Source organism: Lissotriton vulgaris, chromosome 5 (assembly GCF_964263255.1).
Source record: "Lissotriton vulgaris chromosome 5, aLisVul1.2, whole genome shotgun sequence".
Classification (NCBI taxonomy): Eukaryota; Metazoa; Chordata; class Amphibia; order Caudata; family Salamandridae; genus Lissotriton; species Lissotriton vulgaris.
Genome location: NC_141693.1, coordinates 1129951729 through 1129966840, shown reverse-complemented (window position 1 = coordinate 1129966840; position 15112 = coordinate 1129951729). Strand labels below are relative to the sequence as shown.

The window sequence follows — 15112 nt, the reverse complement described above, 5'->3', positions numbered from 1 at the left end:
ACATATCTATGATACATGATTAATGGAGTGCGTGACTGGCACTGCCCTTTTTTTATGTTGGTCTGCGTTGGCAGATGGTGTGTCCGTTCTGATGAAGTTGCCACCCCCTTAAAATAGTTCAACACTCCATCTTTCTGGCATTCTCTCTGCTTTGGTTATTGCCATTTTCCAACAGCAAGAGCCTCTCTCTGCCTCGATGTTCCATACTCTATAGAACCGTAAGACTGGATCCCACAACAAAACAGTCTCAGCTCACAGTCCCGAGATGGTTTCTGTCAGATGGGAGGTGTGGGCTAGAGTATGGCACGTTGGGTTTAGCAGGGATACACTGCCTACTTATCCTGACGTGGTGCCGAAGATGGGGGATGTCAGTGGCGGAGGAAGACTCAGGCTACCGTCCTTGTCCTGGTCCCACATGTAGTCTTTAATCCATCCCTTCTTGAGAAGTTGACCCTAAGCACAACTAAACCGGGCCGCTTTGCCTCCAGTGGAGGATGCTGTGTGAGATGCTGTGCATTATTAAGTGGGTTTGATGGCTAGACTACGAACTGCATTTTTGCAGGATCACATCACCACTCTCCCTCCCTTGGATACATCTGTGGGGTAAGCACACTGGAGTTCGCTCTCCCTCCTACCCCTCAAATGAAGATAATGGCAAATGTTGGAAACACTGGTTACATGCTCCAAAAAAAGATTTTCCAACTCATTTCTCATGAACAACTCAAAGGAGCTGTCCAGGCACTGGTCATCATCAGGCTAGAATTAAGGAATGCGTTTCTTGCAAACACACTCCAAACACCCGTCACCCCACTTAAAGCTATCCACAAATCAAGAGCCATGTTCGTCTAATTTGCTAGCAAAATTGACCATATCAATCCCATACTTTAAGGCCTCCAGTGCCTCCTCCCCTTTGTAGCTAGAATCTACTTTATCATCAGCAATCTAGCCTATAAGACTATTAATGCCACTAATCCTGCAGACTCAAGAGGTTTCAGAAGCAGAGAAGCCTTTCTTTTTAAAGTGCCCATGTTCGGAACCTCCACTGCATGTAATCAGCCATTCTCTTGTACTGCCACCACAGACTGGATATAAAACTTGTTCCCTCTGAGTTAAGAAAATCAGTTGTCAGATAATTCCTAATTCAAAGATGGGCCTAATGATCACAAGGATATGATTGACTTTGTTCACAGAATCAGATCTTTCTCTTCATTAGCTCTCAAGTGCTTTAACCCCTTCGATGCTGATAACGAGCTCAGCTCGTCATCAGCCACGGGGGGCGTGTGCGGATGACGAGCTGAGCTCGTCATCTAACGCGGCTTTTAGAAAAAACCCGCGTAGCGTAAAAATAACCGCCGCAGCGATGCGGTTAAACCCACATCCTATATTTGATGTAGCCCAATTCTGTATGCCGCTCACGTGCTATTTAAAGCACAGTATCACCTAACTGTATAGGCGTGCTGTATAAACCATTAAGTAAAATAAATGAATTGAATAAAATATACAACATAGGCAATTCAATTCAATTCAAGAATCTTTATTCGGTGATTAAAAAACACCATAAAAGCACACATACATATACATAGATAAAAAAGCATTAAATATTAATCTAGATCCTTGTACATAAATAATACAATAAAAATACCAACATACAGGGCCGTGAGTTTTAAAATAGAGAGTCCCAAGTCTTTCATTCCTCTCCCCTTGTCATCCTTAGTCGGACCGCAACCTTGATAAAATTCATAACGCAGCACAAGGTTAGCGGGTCAGAAGCTTTTTGCAAAAAGACTAGTGCATCCCTGGCGTGTTCCAGTTGGGCTTTTTTTAAGATATTTACTAGGAATCTGCGCCTGGGCATAGAAAAATAGGGACAAAGCAAGATAAAATGAAGGGAATCCTGCGGAGACCGATTGTCGCAGCCGCAGGGTCCCTTCTGCTCAATTGACGTGGTGAAACCTGCTGGTGAAGCCAACATAAAGGGAAGTAAGTTCAATCTGAGACGACACATAAGAAATCTATCCTGTGTATTATGCACAAGATACAGATAGGGCTCCATACCCTCCACACTCTTCACCAGATTATAAGCCCTCACACACTTTTTCTCTCCTTCAGCCTCAGCTCGGCATTGGGTTTTCCGCTCTAGGAAAATTTCCCCTACTTGTTTCTTGTGCTGTGCTGTGATGGTTGTGGGGTTCCTGAAGAGGTTTCCAAACCCTAGATCCTCAAGGGTGTTTCTCACATATTTAAGCCAGGGGATGCGCATGCAGTGAGTCCTACCTAAGCAGTCCAATAGAATTTCTCTGCTTAAGTGCGCGTCTGGATTTACCCAGATTTTTAGCCAGGCCACAATTGGCCTAAGTTTTAACAAATCGACCAGGTATGGCCTCCCTAGCTCCCTGTGAGCTATGAATCCAGCAGTACTGGGTGGTGCCCTCAGGATAGATTTCAGGTGTCTGTTTTCTTCCTTTTCAATTCTAGTGGTGTTCACAAAGCCCCAAACTTCTGCCCCGTAGCTTACTTTGGAGCATGTTATGGAGCCGTACAAGTTCATCACCTGTTCCGGACTCCATCTGCCCAGCCTCCTGCCATATCCAGCTATTGCCCCATTAGAGGCAATCATTTTGCTGCAACGTTCTGCCACCAAGGAGTTAAATTGAAGAGCACCATCAAAGGTTACTCCAAGATAGGAGAACGTTTTAACCTCCTCTAAACAATGGGTGCCTATTGTGTAAGAGAATTTAGAGGTAGGTTTTTTGCCTGCCAGGAGCACGTATGATTTGCCTAGGTTGACAGATAAGTCCAGGTTACTCATGAACTTAACAAACCCATCTATCAGGATTTGTAGGCTTCGGGGTGTGCGTGCAAGCAGGACAGCGTCATCTGCATAAAGCAGGACAGGGATATGCCGCGTCCCGACCCTTGGGGAGTCTGCCTTTAAGCCCAAAAGAAACTGCTCCAGATTGTTAATGTACAGGGAGAACAAAAAAGGGGCAAGAATACAACCTTGTCTGACTCCGCTTTTACATGGAAAAGTGTCAGACAATCCACCCTCCCTGTTAAATCTAACCTTAGCCGTGGTGTCACTATGCAGCTCTCTCAATATGGTGATTAAACCACTCTCGATCCCCATGCCTGACATCATGTCCCACAACTTCCCTCTATTGACGTGATCGAATGCTGCTGCCAGGTCCATGAATCCCATATAAATGGGTTCGTCACTGGCCAGAGTATATTTGGCAGTCAGCATATATAGGTTCAGGCATTGGTCACTAGTGGACCTCCCTGACCTGAACCCATATTGAGTGTCCGAGAAGATGTTGTTCTCTTCGGTCCACTCGGACAATTGCCCTTCCCAGAAGTTTAGCCGAGACGTCAATCAGGGAAATAGGCCGATAGCACTTGGGATCGTCCTTGTTGCCCTTTTTGAAGATTGGTACAATGATCGCTTTAGACCATGATGGGGGGAGACCGCAGGTGATAGCAGTGTTTAAGACCCTAGTCATCAGTGGGGCCCATAGTTCTATATTGCTAAGAAACAGGTCAGGGGGAATTCCATCCGGGCCCGGAGCTTTGTTCTTAGTTAGACTCTCCATCCCTGCCGTGATCTCCTTAAGAGTAAATACTACCGGGGGACCCTGACAAGGGGTTACTGATGGCTCTACCTGGGTGCCCGGCTCATGGTTATACAAACTCCTAAAGTGGGTAACCCACTGCTCCGGGAGGATGTTAGCTCCTATCTCCGGAGAATCATTTTCTTGAAATGTCGGTTTATTAATGATTCTCCAAAACCCCGCTAGGTCCTTTCTTTCCCCTGCCTCTCTCAGATCTGCCCATGCTTCTGCCTGCAGGGTGAGTTTCCTCCTTTTGGTCTCTTTTTTATATTTTTCTCTGCACGCCCTAATTTTTTGTGGATCCCGTGGTTTTGACTTAAGAGAGCATTTCAATTCCCTCAGTGCCTTAGAACAATCTTTATCAAACCACCGGGGATTTACCAGGTTACGTGCGGGCACACTGGACCTTAGTAGTCCATCGATCAGGTTAGCAATATGGTCGAACGCTTCTAGTAACCTTGGTCCCTGGACTTCCAGATCCAGACAGTCATTTATGGCCAGCAAACCCTTATCACTCAAGTTTTTATAGAACTTTACCTCATCTATTTTGGACCATTTCAGTCTCCTGCCTTGGTCGGTGACCCTCTCCTCAATTAAACGATGGACATTGGATCCAGTACCCGCCCTATACAAGAGCGTTAAGACAAGCGGGTTATGGTCACTGAAGCTGTTCCAGTCTATCCCTACACTGATTACTTTGTTAACCAGGGATCTCGAAACCAGGATATAATCTATGATAGATGAGCAGCCCCTGCCCTTAAAAGTTGGTGGGAGTGTACCATCCGACTGTGGGTCTATCATATTAATGGTGTGCTCTAGGTCGTACTTAAGCCGAAGCAACCCAAGAGCCGACCCAGTAGGCGAGTGAGAAAAATGCGGCCCCTTCTCAATTGGGCATTGTGCCCAATCTGTATTTGCTTTGACCAGTGCCGGGCAGAGGTGACAATTAAAGTCCCCCACCACGAGCAGCCCGTAAGACGTGCCTTTATTCTGGAATGTGATTTCTTGTCCTAACCTATGATCGAGTTCAGTTAATACCGGGCTATGGTTATTTGCTAACTCAGTGTTATAGATGTTAAAGACAGAGAATCTTAACCCCTTTCCATGGAACCGAACTGCCTGGATCCCATGTGAGGTCCAGTCTGGGAAGGACCAGGTGCCCGGGAGGTCTAGATCTACATAGAGGGACAAACCGCCCATTGCTCTCCCTGAGCTGGATTTTCGGGCGGGAACAAAAAAGCACTTGTACCCCTGCAGGTGGTAATTATTCTCCACAGCCCATGTTTCCTGTACACATATGATATGAAATTTTCTGATGAAATCAACCCATTCCTTGTTGTTAATTTTGCCCGCTATGCCTGCTACGTTCCAAGAGATGAGTCTCACACCCTCTCCACTCTGTTCGGCACCCCCCTGGGCCCTTGGTCTTATTTCCCGCATTGACCCTTGTATTGCCCGCCCATGTCCCCCTCCTGTACTATCTATGACTATTGCCTTAGGTACAGCAAGCTTAGGTTCCCCCACATCAGCCACTAAGGTTTGCTGAGCCTTAGGACTTTGCTCCTCCAACACCTCTACCAGAGCGCCCTTTTCTGTACAACCCTGGGGAACAATATCTGTTTGTCAATCGACCCCCTCTAGGCCATTCAGGCAATTGAACCGGTTATAGGTGTAAAAGGGTTGTTCTGGTCGGCCAAATATCGGCCTAGGGTTAAAAGCCTGATGTCTCCCCCTCCTACCGACCCTCTCCCAGCTGTCATGAGTTTGGGGTGGCTGAAATGGGGCTGGGGCAATGGGAAAAAAGAACGACACATGGAGGGTTTGGATGGTAGATTCCCTAGATCTATTTTTCCCTTGACATATATAGGACACCGTTCCTGTATCCCTAAAACTCACCAATATACAATCCCCTATAATGGATTTTTGTGTTCTCCCCACCCATGGTACCCTTCTTACCATTATGATTTCATTATTGAAATGTGTCGGGAGGGGTCTGTTTTTGTTTAACCACTTAATTACCCTACTTTTCAGGGCACAGAAATCCTCAGTTTCACCTTCCTCGAGTGGGGGGACACCCGCCATGACTACAGTGAAGGCGTTAGTCTCTGGGGGTAGATTAGGTCTACGTGGTCTCAGGGTGAGCTTCATTAGAGGGGTCGGGGTGATATTATCTGCCGGCTGTGCCGGAGGTATAGGTCCTGGCGGAGGGTTGGGCATGTTGGCATTAAGGGGCTTAGATGATGCAGGCTTTGGATTTTGGGGTTGTTGTGAGGGCGCCGCCTTCGCGGCTTGTGGAGGGACAGAGTTTACAGCACTATTTGCCGACTGTTGAGGGGCTACAGTGGGGGGAATGGAATCTGGTTGCCTACCCTGTCGACCAGCTGGAGTTTTCAGACTACCTAATGTGGCCTCCAGAATGGTTAGTCTGATCTCAATCTTTTTTATACTTTCGCTGATCGGTAATAATAGAGACCTTAGCAAAAATTTTAGGTTTCCAAGCGGGACAACAGACAAGGGAATATTAGCAATACTAGCTCCTGTATCTTTTATCGTGGCAGGAGCTGAATCCTCATGAGCAATGGGTTTAGGATGTGAATCAGCCGATGGTTTCTCTACTAATGCGGGGATTTTTAAAGACTTCCCAAAGTCCGAATGGGGAACCTTGGGTTTGTTCCTTCCTTGAACTCCCTTCGATTTCCTCCTACGTTTATTGGGAGGGGGTCCAAAGGCTACTTGTGTGGTGACTGGCTTAGATTTACCCTTCCTGGTCTTGGGGGCTGGGGGGGGTTGGGAAATTAAATCAATGGTCACCCTGGTAGGGCTAGGACTGATAGCTGGAGCTATACTCATGACTGCAGCTGGTGAAATGTTAGTGCAATCCCTCAGCAGTAGTGGGACATCATCAATTCGGGACAGCTCCTCCCTGGGCGTAATGAGTTGATCTCCAAGGGGGGTATTTTTCAAGTTGTCTATTGAGCGTCTCCGTTCTGCCCTTAACCTGGACAGGTTACACTCTTTGTCCCCCTCCCCCACTGCCCGGGAGAAATAATTCTCTAGAGTCCTATTTTTAGCTCCTCCCGGCTTCAATGGGGTACTCTCCCTTGCCGGGGACGGCATGGTATTCGTAAAGAGTTATACTCGGCGGGGGACTCTACCAGTGAAATGAGTCCAGGGGTCGAAGACACGACCCAAGAGGGTAGGCCCTGCCCGGCCTACTTCGGCCTATGACGGCCTTAGACGGTCCCGCCCTTGTCCTGGGCTTCTCCCGGCCCGCTCCCGCTCGCTCCCGCGAAGTGGAAGCCCTGTACACTATTATACACTATACTACCTCGTGATAGGTTGATAGGCGGGGGCGTGGCCAGCGGGGAGAGCAGCCCAGGTGTAACCAATTGGGCGCGCAGGGACTCCTGGACGCTGGAGTCCCTGCCAAGAAGCTCGCAGCCCCGCTGGCTCCCTTGCCTGCACCGCGTTCCTCAGCCAAAGTCCAGATTCTCAGTCCCAGATCAGGAAGGACACGAGCGCTGCGGGACCCGCGAAGCGGGTCCGGCGAGGCGCTGGATGACTCCTCAGCAACAAACAGGGCACAACAGTCCACACGCTTCCTTGGAGCAAGGGTCCACTCCACACGACTCCCAGAAGGATCCCAGGTAGCGGCAAGGCAGGTCCGGTTTTGCTTCGTTGGCGGGGGGCGTGGCCAGCGGGGAGAGCAGCCCAGGTGTAACCAATTGGGCGCGCAGGGACTCCTGGACGCTGGAGTCCCTGCCAAGAAGCTCGCAGCCCCGCCGGCTCACTTGCCTGCACCGCGTTCCTCAGCCAAAGTCCAGATTCCCAGTCCCAGATCAGGAAGGACACGAGCGCTGCGGGACCCGCGAAGCGGGTCCGGCGAGGTGCTGGATGACTCCTCAGCAACAAACAGGGCACAACAGTCCACACGCTTCCTTGGAGCAAGGGTCCACTCCACACGACTCCCAGAAGGATCCCAGGTAGCGGCAAGGCAGGTCCGGTTTTGCTTCGTTGGCGGGGGGCGTGGCCAGCGGGGAGAGCAGCCCAGGTGTAACCAATTGGGCGCGCAGGGACTCCTGGACGCTGGAGTCCCTGCCAAGAAGCTCGCAGCCCCGCCGGCTCACTTGCCTGCACCGCGTTCCTCAGCCAAAGTCCAGATTCTCAGTCCCAGATCAGGAAGGACACGAGCGCTGCGGGACCCGCGAAGCGGGTCCGGCGAGGCGCTGGATGACTCCTCAGCAACAAACAGGGCACAACAGTCCACACTCTTCCTTGGAGCAAGGGTCCACTCCACACGACTCCCAGAAGGCATTTTCAAACTGGCCAGAGGCGTCTTTGGGTATAAGATGGAACAAAATAGTTTTGTAGAAAGTTGGTGGTGGTGGTGTTTCGTATGGAAGATCAACGACTGTGGAACAATATTAAAATGGACTGAGTAGAATTCAATCCAGCCAAAATCTGCTATGTCTTCTACCACTTATAAAGAAGCATGGAGGAAAATTCAGCATAGACAAAACATAAACTGGCAAAGACCAAACATATATGTTAGCTCTAATGCATCAGTACACAATGGGACATTGGAAAAACAGACAATATGAGTATCAGTAGCCGTACCTGAACTCTTCTGAAAGTTCTCGTTGTTGATAATAACACATTTGCCAACATTTGCATAGTTCATGTTATAAGGATGTGGATCTGCCAGAACTCGCGGCTGAACGTTAGTGGAGGAGGCTGGTGAGTGCTCCTTCTTCTTCTTGCTGATAACAAACAGTTTACATGATCCAGAGTTTAGAGTTTGTAAGTTTTAGCCACAATTTGCAAACAGATATTTTCCAATGGATTAACATTAGAACATGTCAGCAGATATCACATAAACGCTATTATTAACCGTATTTTAGGTTTCATGGAAACGTTAAGGTGCAACAAAAATACAATCTACATGCTAACATTTTTAAGGAGCATGTTCATGTGCCATTCTTCAAGAAACCCACCACATAAATAAATATGGTGGCATCAATGAGGGTGTGAGAATATCACAATCTCTCTAACAAGTTGCCTAACTGTTGTAGGAACAGACAAGAAACCAAATACTTGTTAGACTTATGTTGTGTTTGCAAACAATGTCAACCCTTATGGAAGGGGTTAACCTCACACACATAATTGTTTCATGCTTCATTGGTATCCTTCCCCACCCTGGCAGGTGAATAGCACCAGGGCTGACTCAACTTCCTCGGAAACTTAAATGGAAGAAGGGAATTCTTGGATAAGACTAATTGGATAAAGGCAGGATGCAGATTTTATTAAAAATAACTTCTTGTTGCTAGGTTATTACCTTTATTCAGAGGTACACCGGGTATCTCTAAAAACAATCTTGAATGGGTATAGTGAGGACGACGGCGCAAACCCGTTCCTCATCTGCCAACATGTTTCTGCCCAATGATTAACAGTCAAAACAGTCAGGAGCATTCTTCAGGACTAAAGGATCCCTTCACCAGTATATGTGACTTCTAACAGTCTCTGGATAACAAATGTAGATTGCTATCTGGTTCACATTCTACTGTTCAATAGACTCCCTAAACTTTAGGGGTTTCCAACTTTCTGGTCTCGAAGGGGGTGGTGTCCTTTGTAGTCACACTTTCATCAAAAGGTACGCCACATTTGGTTACCTATGTGTGTACCACCCCGGGCCACAGGTACCAGATGCTTCAAGAAAACATGTTTCACATTCCAAACTTGCAAAACGAAATACCAAACATAATCACATTTAAAGGTCTTGAAAGCACGGCCATACATCATGATTCAAGCAAACAAACTAAAAAGGCAGTTTGGAGAAACTGAGACAAAGGTTGACCACTGAAGATCATAACTGTGAAATGTGCGAGATATAAATCAGCAAGCGTTGGACAGCTAGAGACATTCTAAGGCCAGTTCCTCCGAACTCTGCACTATTTTCTCTTTTGAGTCAGTGTAAGTATACAACTCACTCTACAGAACAGCTGTGTAGACTATTGTGAGTTGGTCTTCATTAAGGAACAAGAGACACATGAATGTACTGGTAAAAAAGAAGTCACAAATGTCCTGGTATAAAAAGTCTGAAGACAAATCTTGTTTCTGTAAAAACTGCATAAGATTCAATACGGAAAGAAAACTCGATTTTCCATATCCATCACAGGAAATCAATTGCTATTATTAAAATATTTTACTTTTAATCCTAGTTCTCCATAATGAGAATCGTAAGGGAATTAGCTTTTTTCACTATAAGGAAAAGGCGTATATTTACCATACTAAATACACTAACATAAATGTCCTAGCTTCAAACTGTCTTTAGTGAATAGCCAACCGATATCAATAAGATTTTGAAATGACATGGCACACCTTATATTTCTGAATTTGTAGTACTTTAGAAGTAAAACACAGATGGGGGACCAGTTAGGTAGGCAACCCTGTACTAAGCAGACAGGCACTGACACTTTAAGGACGCCAGAGGTCACCTGTACAAGAATAGGGCATAAGTGGCAAAGGGTGTTACAAAGACTGGTAGCCCGAGGCATTATCATGTACTCTTAAACACGTAACTTGCGTTTATTTTCTGTCTTTACTTAGCACTTCATTAGATGACTTGGAAGGGCTGATGTCGCCATGATGCACAAGAAAGCCACGAGTTACAGTCAATAACAAAATACCATGACTCTGCTAAACTTTGAAACTTTCAACCAAAAACGGACCACCAATGGACAATGCGGATGCACCTTTGAGAATTTAATGCGTTTTGGAGGATACGATTGTCTATTAGTGCATTGTGATTTCAGACCAGGCACACATTTTCAAGAATAGTAAAGAGGAAAGAGAGCATCACTTACTTTGTTATAAAAGGAATTATAGTACTCCAGAATGGTATAGCATCAGTTGTATCCCCTCCTTCCACGTCAGGCACACAATCAGCTTCAGAGGTTTCCATCTGTTGGACACATGGATAAAGAAATACACACAACTGAGGTAACACAGTGTTGCAAGAAACCTTTTTCATGGCACTGACTCAACTTAAGGTTTTATCACTGGTGATTCCATTCGTTTTAAGGCTTCTTCCAATAGAGCATAAGAATTATCTCTCAACTTCAATAACAATACATTTCTGGCCTTGTAGTACTTACCAAAATTCTGCAACATCAAGACTTTTCCAATTCCAGTGTTTCATGGCACCAGTGGTTTGTATGATTCCACTTTTACCACATACAACAGAATTAGGATTGAGCCTGGTGAGAGGACTCTGCATCCATTCGCAAAAGAGAAGCAATATCTGAATGTTAACGACGTGTATGGTAAGTAGAACACAGCCTGGTGGAGAAATGCTAAGTGGGCATCACCCACCCTCCCCACCAGTGGCGTAGCATGGGGTTTGGGGAGTGGACTTCCCCGAGCCCTTACGTGCTGTCTCCAGAGGCAATACCCCCGACTCTTCAAAGCGTCGGCAGCAACAGTTAGCCGAATCCGCCAGCACCCCCTGCTCTTTCCATGCGGCTGCCGTGGGGCGGCAGAGGCAGGAACCGCCTGGGCAGTCTCAGGGCTAGTAACGCCACTGCTCTCCACTGTTGTCAGAGATTGCATGGCTGCGCCCCACTCTATGATGCTGCTTGCTGGCAGCCTGCAGGTAAGAAGAAAAATAAAATGATAATAAAATGTGTTCATTGTCATTTTAATTTCATGTGTTTAAATCTGCTGCCACCTAGTGGGGTGACGCTCCCCCGCTACAACAGAGGAGCCGCCCTAGCCTAGTGACAAACGCAAAATGGTTGGTTTTGATAAAGCGCCACATCATTGCATGTTGGACTTGTGAGACCGTTGGTCAACAGGGATGCAGTCACTGTGGGAATATGTATAGTTTGCTGTAAAGTTGCAGCTGCAGTGTTTTATTTGCTGTGCTATAGTTGCAATGCATTAGCGTTGCGGTTGTGCTGTAGTTTTGTGGCTGGTGTCACAGTGTGCCTAGCATGCGCTTGCTCAGGCACCGTGTCCACTGTGTTCACTGCTGGCATTGCTGCTCAATCTTGGAGTCACAAGAGTGTAAAGAGGACCACGACTATCCACACTTTCCTTTGTACTGTTTCTACAGGCAAGGATGAAGTAGTGTGTCCATGTGCTCAGGATGGAACAGTTCCAGTGAGCTTTTTTGGCTGACTCTGCACTTCTGTGCCTCCTCTTGTTGAGGGGCACTCTCAAGGGCGATGAGGGATTCTTATACCCACTGGGTCTTATGGTAGATTTGTATAGGGCTTCATATAGTCTGTTCCGACATGTTCCCTGTCTCCCTATCCAAGACAGTGTTGGTCATAATCAGGGTTCAACAATTACTAGTCAAACACTGGGAGGTGATAAAACATTGTACTGATGCCAAAGCAGAGTACAAATGGTATGCTGATCACCGCGGGAAGCCTGCAGCTCTCTTGAAGTGAACCGTTGGGTCCTTTTCGGCTGTAGTAACTTTAGAAGTGCAGTTTGTGAATAGGAATGAGCTTACTCTTTTGTTGATGTGTGCACATCCCTCCCTATATCCACTCCTTACACCTCGCTTAACTCCTCCCATTTCATAGTAAGTATTCCGCATTTTCGAGTCACCCTCCTCTGTCCCTAAAACATTTACTACAACTACTACTCGCAATTGTGACACCCGACATATCACATTGCTGCCTATACCATTATATAGCCAGATTCTGAGTGACACAGGGCAACCCCATTATTTTTATTGGTCTCTGATAGTTACTGTTAAATACTCTGTAATCGCTCTACTCTGATCCCCAGTCCTCTCGCCAGATCATCAGAGAAAGTTTTGACAGAGCAATAACGCACTGGGCCGTAGGGTGTAAGATGCTGCAGAGCGTCCTTTCACCTTGGCTGCTGGATCTGCAGCAGTTGATGTCATGACATCACACCTCTTAAAAGATGACGTGCACGAAGATTGCATTTTGGGACAGTGATATTTTAGAACCAAGGCACTATTTTCTGAGAGTATGTGCCAAACCAATTATGAACAATTATATTGTGGTTTAAAGAAATCGAAGGCAGCCCACCCTACTATCACTTTTCAAGTTAAATGTCTAAACTTCCCTGAAACAGGTGCGGGGCTCTGTGCTGTGTGATTCCGAAGACACGCCTGCCAACCGAAAGTGAAAGTGACCCGCATGTCCCCTGCATTGTGCTTCGTGTATTTCATTTGCCTTTGACCCGCTGGCATTCATTTCCTAAGACGAGTGACAAACACGCTTTCCTTTCAGCATAAGGTGCCCTGGCTTAAAGTTTAGTTGCACTTGCAGGAGCTCTACACACATTCAGAATCCGCCTAAAAACGCTCCTTTGCCCCGAGGGGTGGGCGCTGAAACCCAGTGAAGATAAAGACTGGCAGAGAATACCCCTCTCTGCAAGACACAAAGACAGACTGACAGCCATGAATAGCAAGTTTTACCGTGTCGAGTGCAGAGTCCATGGTGAGAGAAAAGCCGCCGGTCCCCTCGGTGACAACTGTCGACTAACAGGGAATAGGTAGAGGGACGGACATGCCTTTTGCCACTCCCTTTCCTGCCGGTAAAACAGGTCCTCTGGCTTTTTAATCTGTTCGGTTCCTTCTGCATCTTACTTTCACTTTTCAGGAAGTCACGTGGTTCGGTCCCAGGCGCTATGCAGCGCTTGGTTGACAAGCTTTCACAGATTGAAACGATTTAACAAACATGCCAATGATGTAGATTGGAAAGTGGGAAATGTGTAAATAAACTTCGGGGGAATGGGCTTTTCACATTAATTTATAATGCATCACAGACATTTTTAGACGGAGGAGATTTAAATATAACAATTTTTCATGAAAAAAAATTGGGAGTCTCCCGCCTGAATCGGTTCTATTGGCATGTATGTGATATCACTTTGACTTGGCATGACAAAGTCCACCGTTTTGTAAATGTAAACTTTGAAAACGTGATTGGGGTAGTCTGCACTAACAAGACTTTATTACCCCACAAAGGAACTCTTCTTTACAACATTAAGGATCTGAATCCATGACGCACAGTTTGCATGGAGCTCCTCGATGCCGGTATATAGCTCACTGTGCTGTATTAAATGGCTTGTGTGTGTAAAATGGATGTAACATACGGATCTGTATCAAAAGCAGTAGCCCGCACACATACCTAATTAAACTCCACATCGGCACAGGCATGTTAAACAATGTGCTTTGGAGCAGGTGCATTAGCCCCCTGTGCTACTTTATGAGTCAAATCTATCACTGGACAAAACACAGAACTCTCCCAGAACTGTGTTAACCACTAAAGTTGTTTTACCGCTAATGTAATTCATTCAAAACTGCTGTCCCGACAATGATCTCTGCAGCAGGTGTCTAAACCCTGTAGAATATTTTAAAATGCAGCCACTGTGTGACCAATCAAGAACAGATTTACTGGAATATATGCCCTTGTTGCCAACTTCCTTGCAGTTGGTATTAAAAAATGTACATGTAGTCTGTTAGACTGCTTTTCAAACTGGGCCCCTTATGACTGCACCACCTTCCCTCTGCCACACCTTGACCCACAATGTATGAGTTTCCGGAGAAAACTGTTTCCATTCCTTGTATTTTTGGACCCTGATATTTTAGAAACAAAGCACCATTCATGTGAGGACGTGTGCCAAACCAAAGATGGCAAATTATATTTTGGTTTAAAGAAATCGAAGGCAGGCTATCACTTTCCAAGATACATGTCAAAACGTCGCTGAAACATGTGCGAAGCTCTGGGCTGTGGGATTCTGAAGACGCACTTGCCAACCGAAAGTGAAAGTGACCTGTTTGTCCACTGCATGGAGTTTCAAGTACTTCAATTGTCTTTGACCCTCTGAGATTAAGTTCCTAAAAGTAGTGATAAACACGCTTTCCTTTCAGTATACGGTGCCATGGCTTAAAGTTTAGTTGCATGAGGTCTTCACACATTTAGAATCCGACGAAAATCGCGCATTTGCCCCGGGCGGGGGGGGAGGTGAAACCCAGCGTAGATGAAAGATCGGCGGAGAATACGAAAATACCCTCCCTGCCAGATACACATTCAAAGACAGACTGGCATACATGAATAACAGTCTGTATTTACCTTGTCGAGTGCAGAGTCCATGGCGAGAGAAAAGCCAGCCGCTGGTCCCCTCAGTGACAACTGGAATAGGTAGAGGGACGGACACGCCCCCAGCCGCACGTTTCCTGCTGGTAAAACAGGTCCTCCGGCTTTTTAATCTGTTCGGTTCCTTCAGCATCTTACTTTCCCTTTTCGGAAGTGACGGGGTTCGGTCCCAGGCGCTATGCAGGGCTTGGTTAAGAAGCTTGCACAAATTGAAGCAATTTAACATATATGCCAATAATTTAAAAACGAAAGTGAGAAAATTGTAAATAAAAATCGGGGAATGGACTTTTCTCATTCATCTATACAGATGGCGATATTCGTCTTCTGCACCTCTTTAAGTAGATGACAGTTAGAATTTGAAAA

At 46.3% G+C, this 15112-nt stretch overlaps 1 protein-coding gene across 3 annotated transcripts in view; it reads right to left on the bottom strand.

Annotated features, from left to right (window-relative positions):
• LOC147712091 (caspase-7-like) overlaps positions 1 to 14845 on the bottom strand; it is a 202838-nt gene extending 187993 nt beyond the window's left edge. Inside the window, exons 1-3 of one of the 3 annotated variants that reach the window (XM_086922849.1) lie at positions 14726 to 14845; positions 10472 to 10569; positions 8226 to 8368 (exon numbers count right to left, since the gene is read on the bottom strand). In XM_086922849.1, coding sequence (XP_086778975.1) covers positions 8226 to 8368; positions 10472 to 10569; positions 14726 to 14746 — 262 coding nt within the window. In that variant the 5' untranslated portion in view covers positions 14747 to 14845. Of the gene's footprint in view, positions 1 to 8225; positions 8369 to 10471; positions 10570 to 10762; positions 10880 to 13068; positions 13243 to 14725 lie in introns of those variants that run through there. The other 2 variants (XM_086922848.1, XM_086922850.1) reach the window with 2 other exon arrangements.
• Between the last annotated feature and the right edge of the window lie 267 nt (positions 14846 to 15112).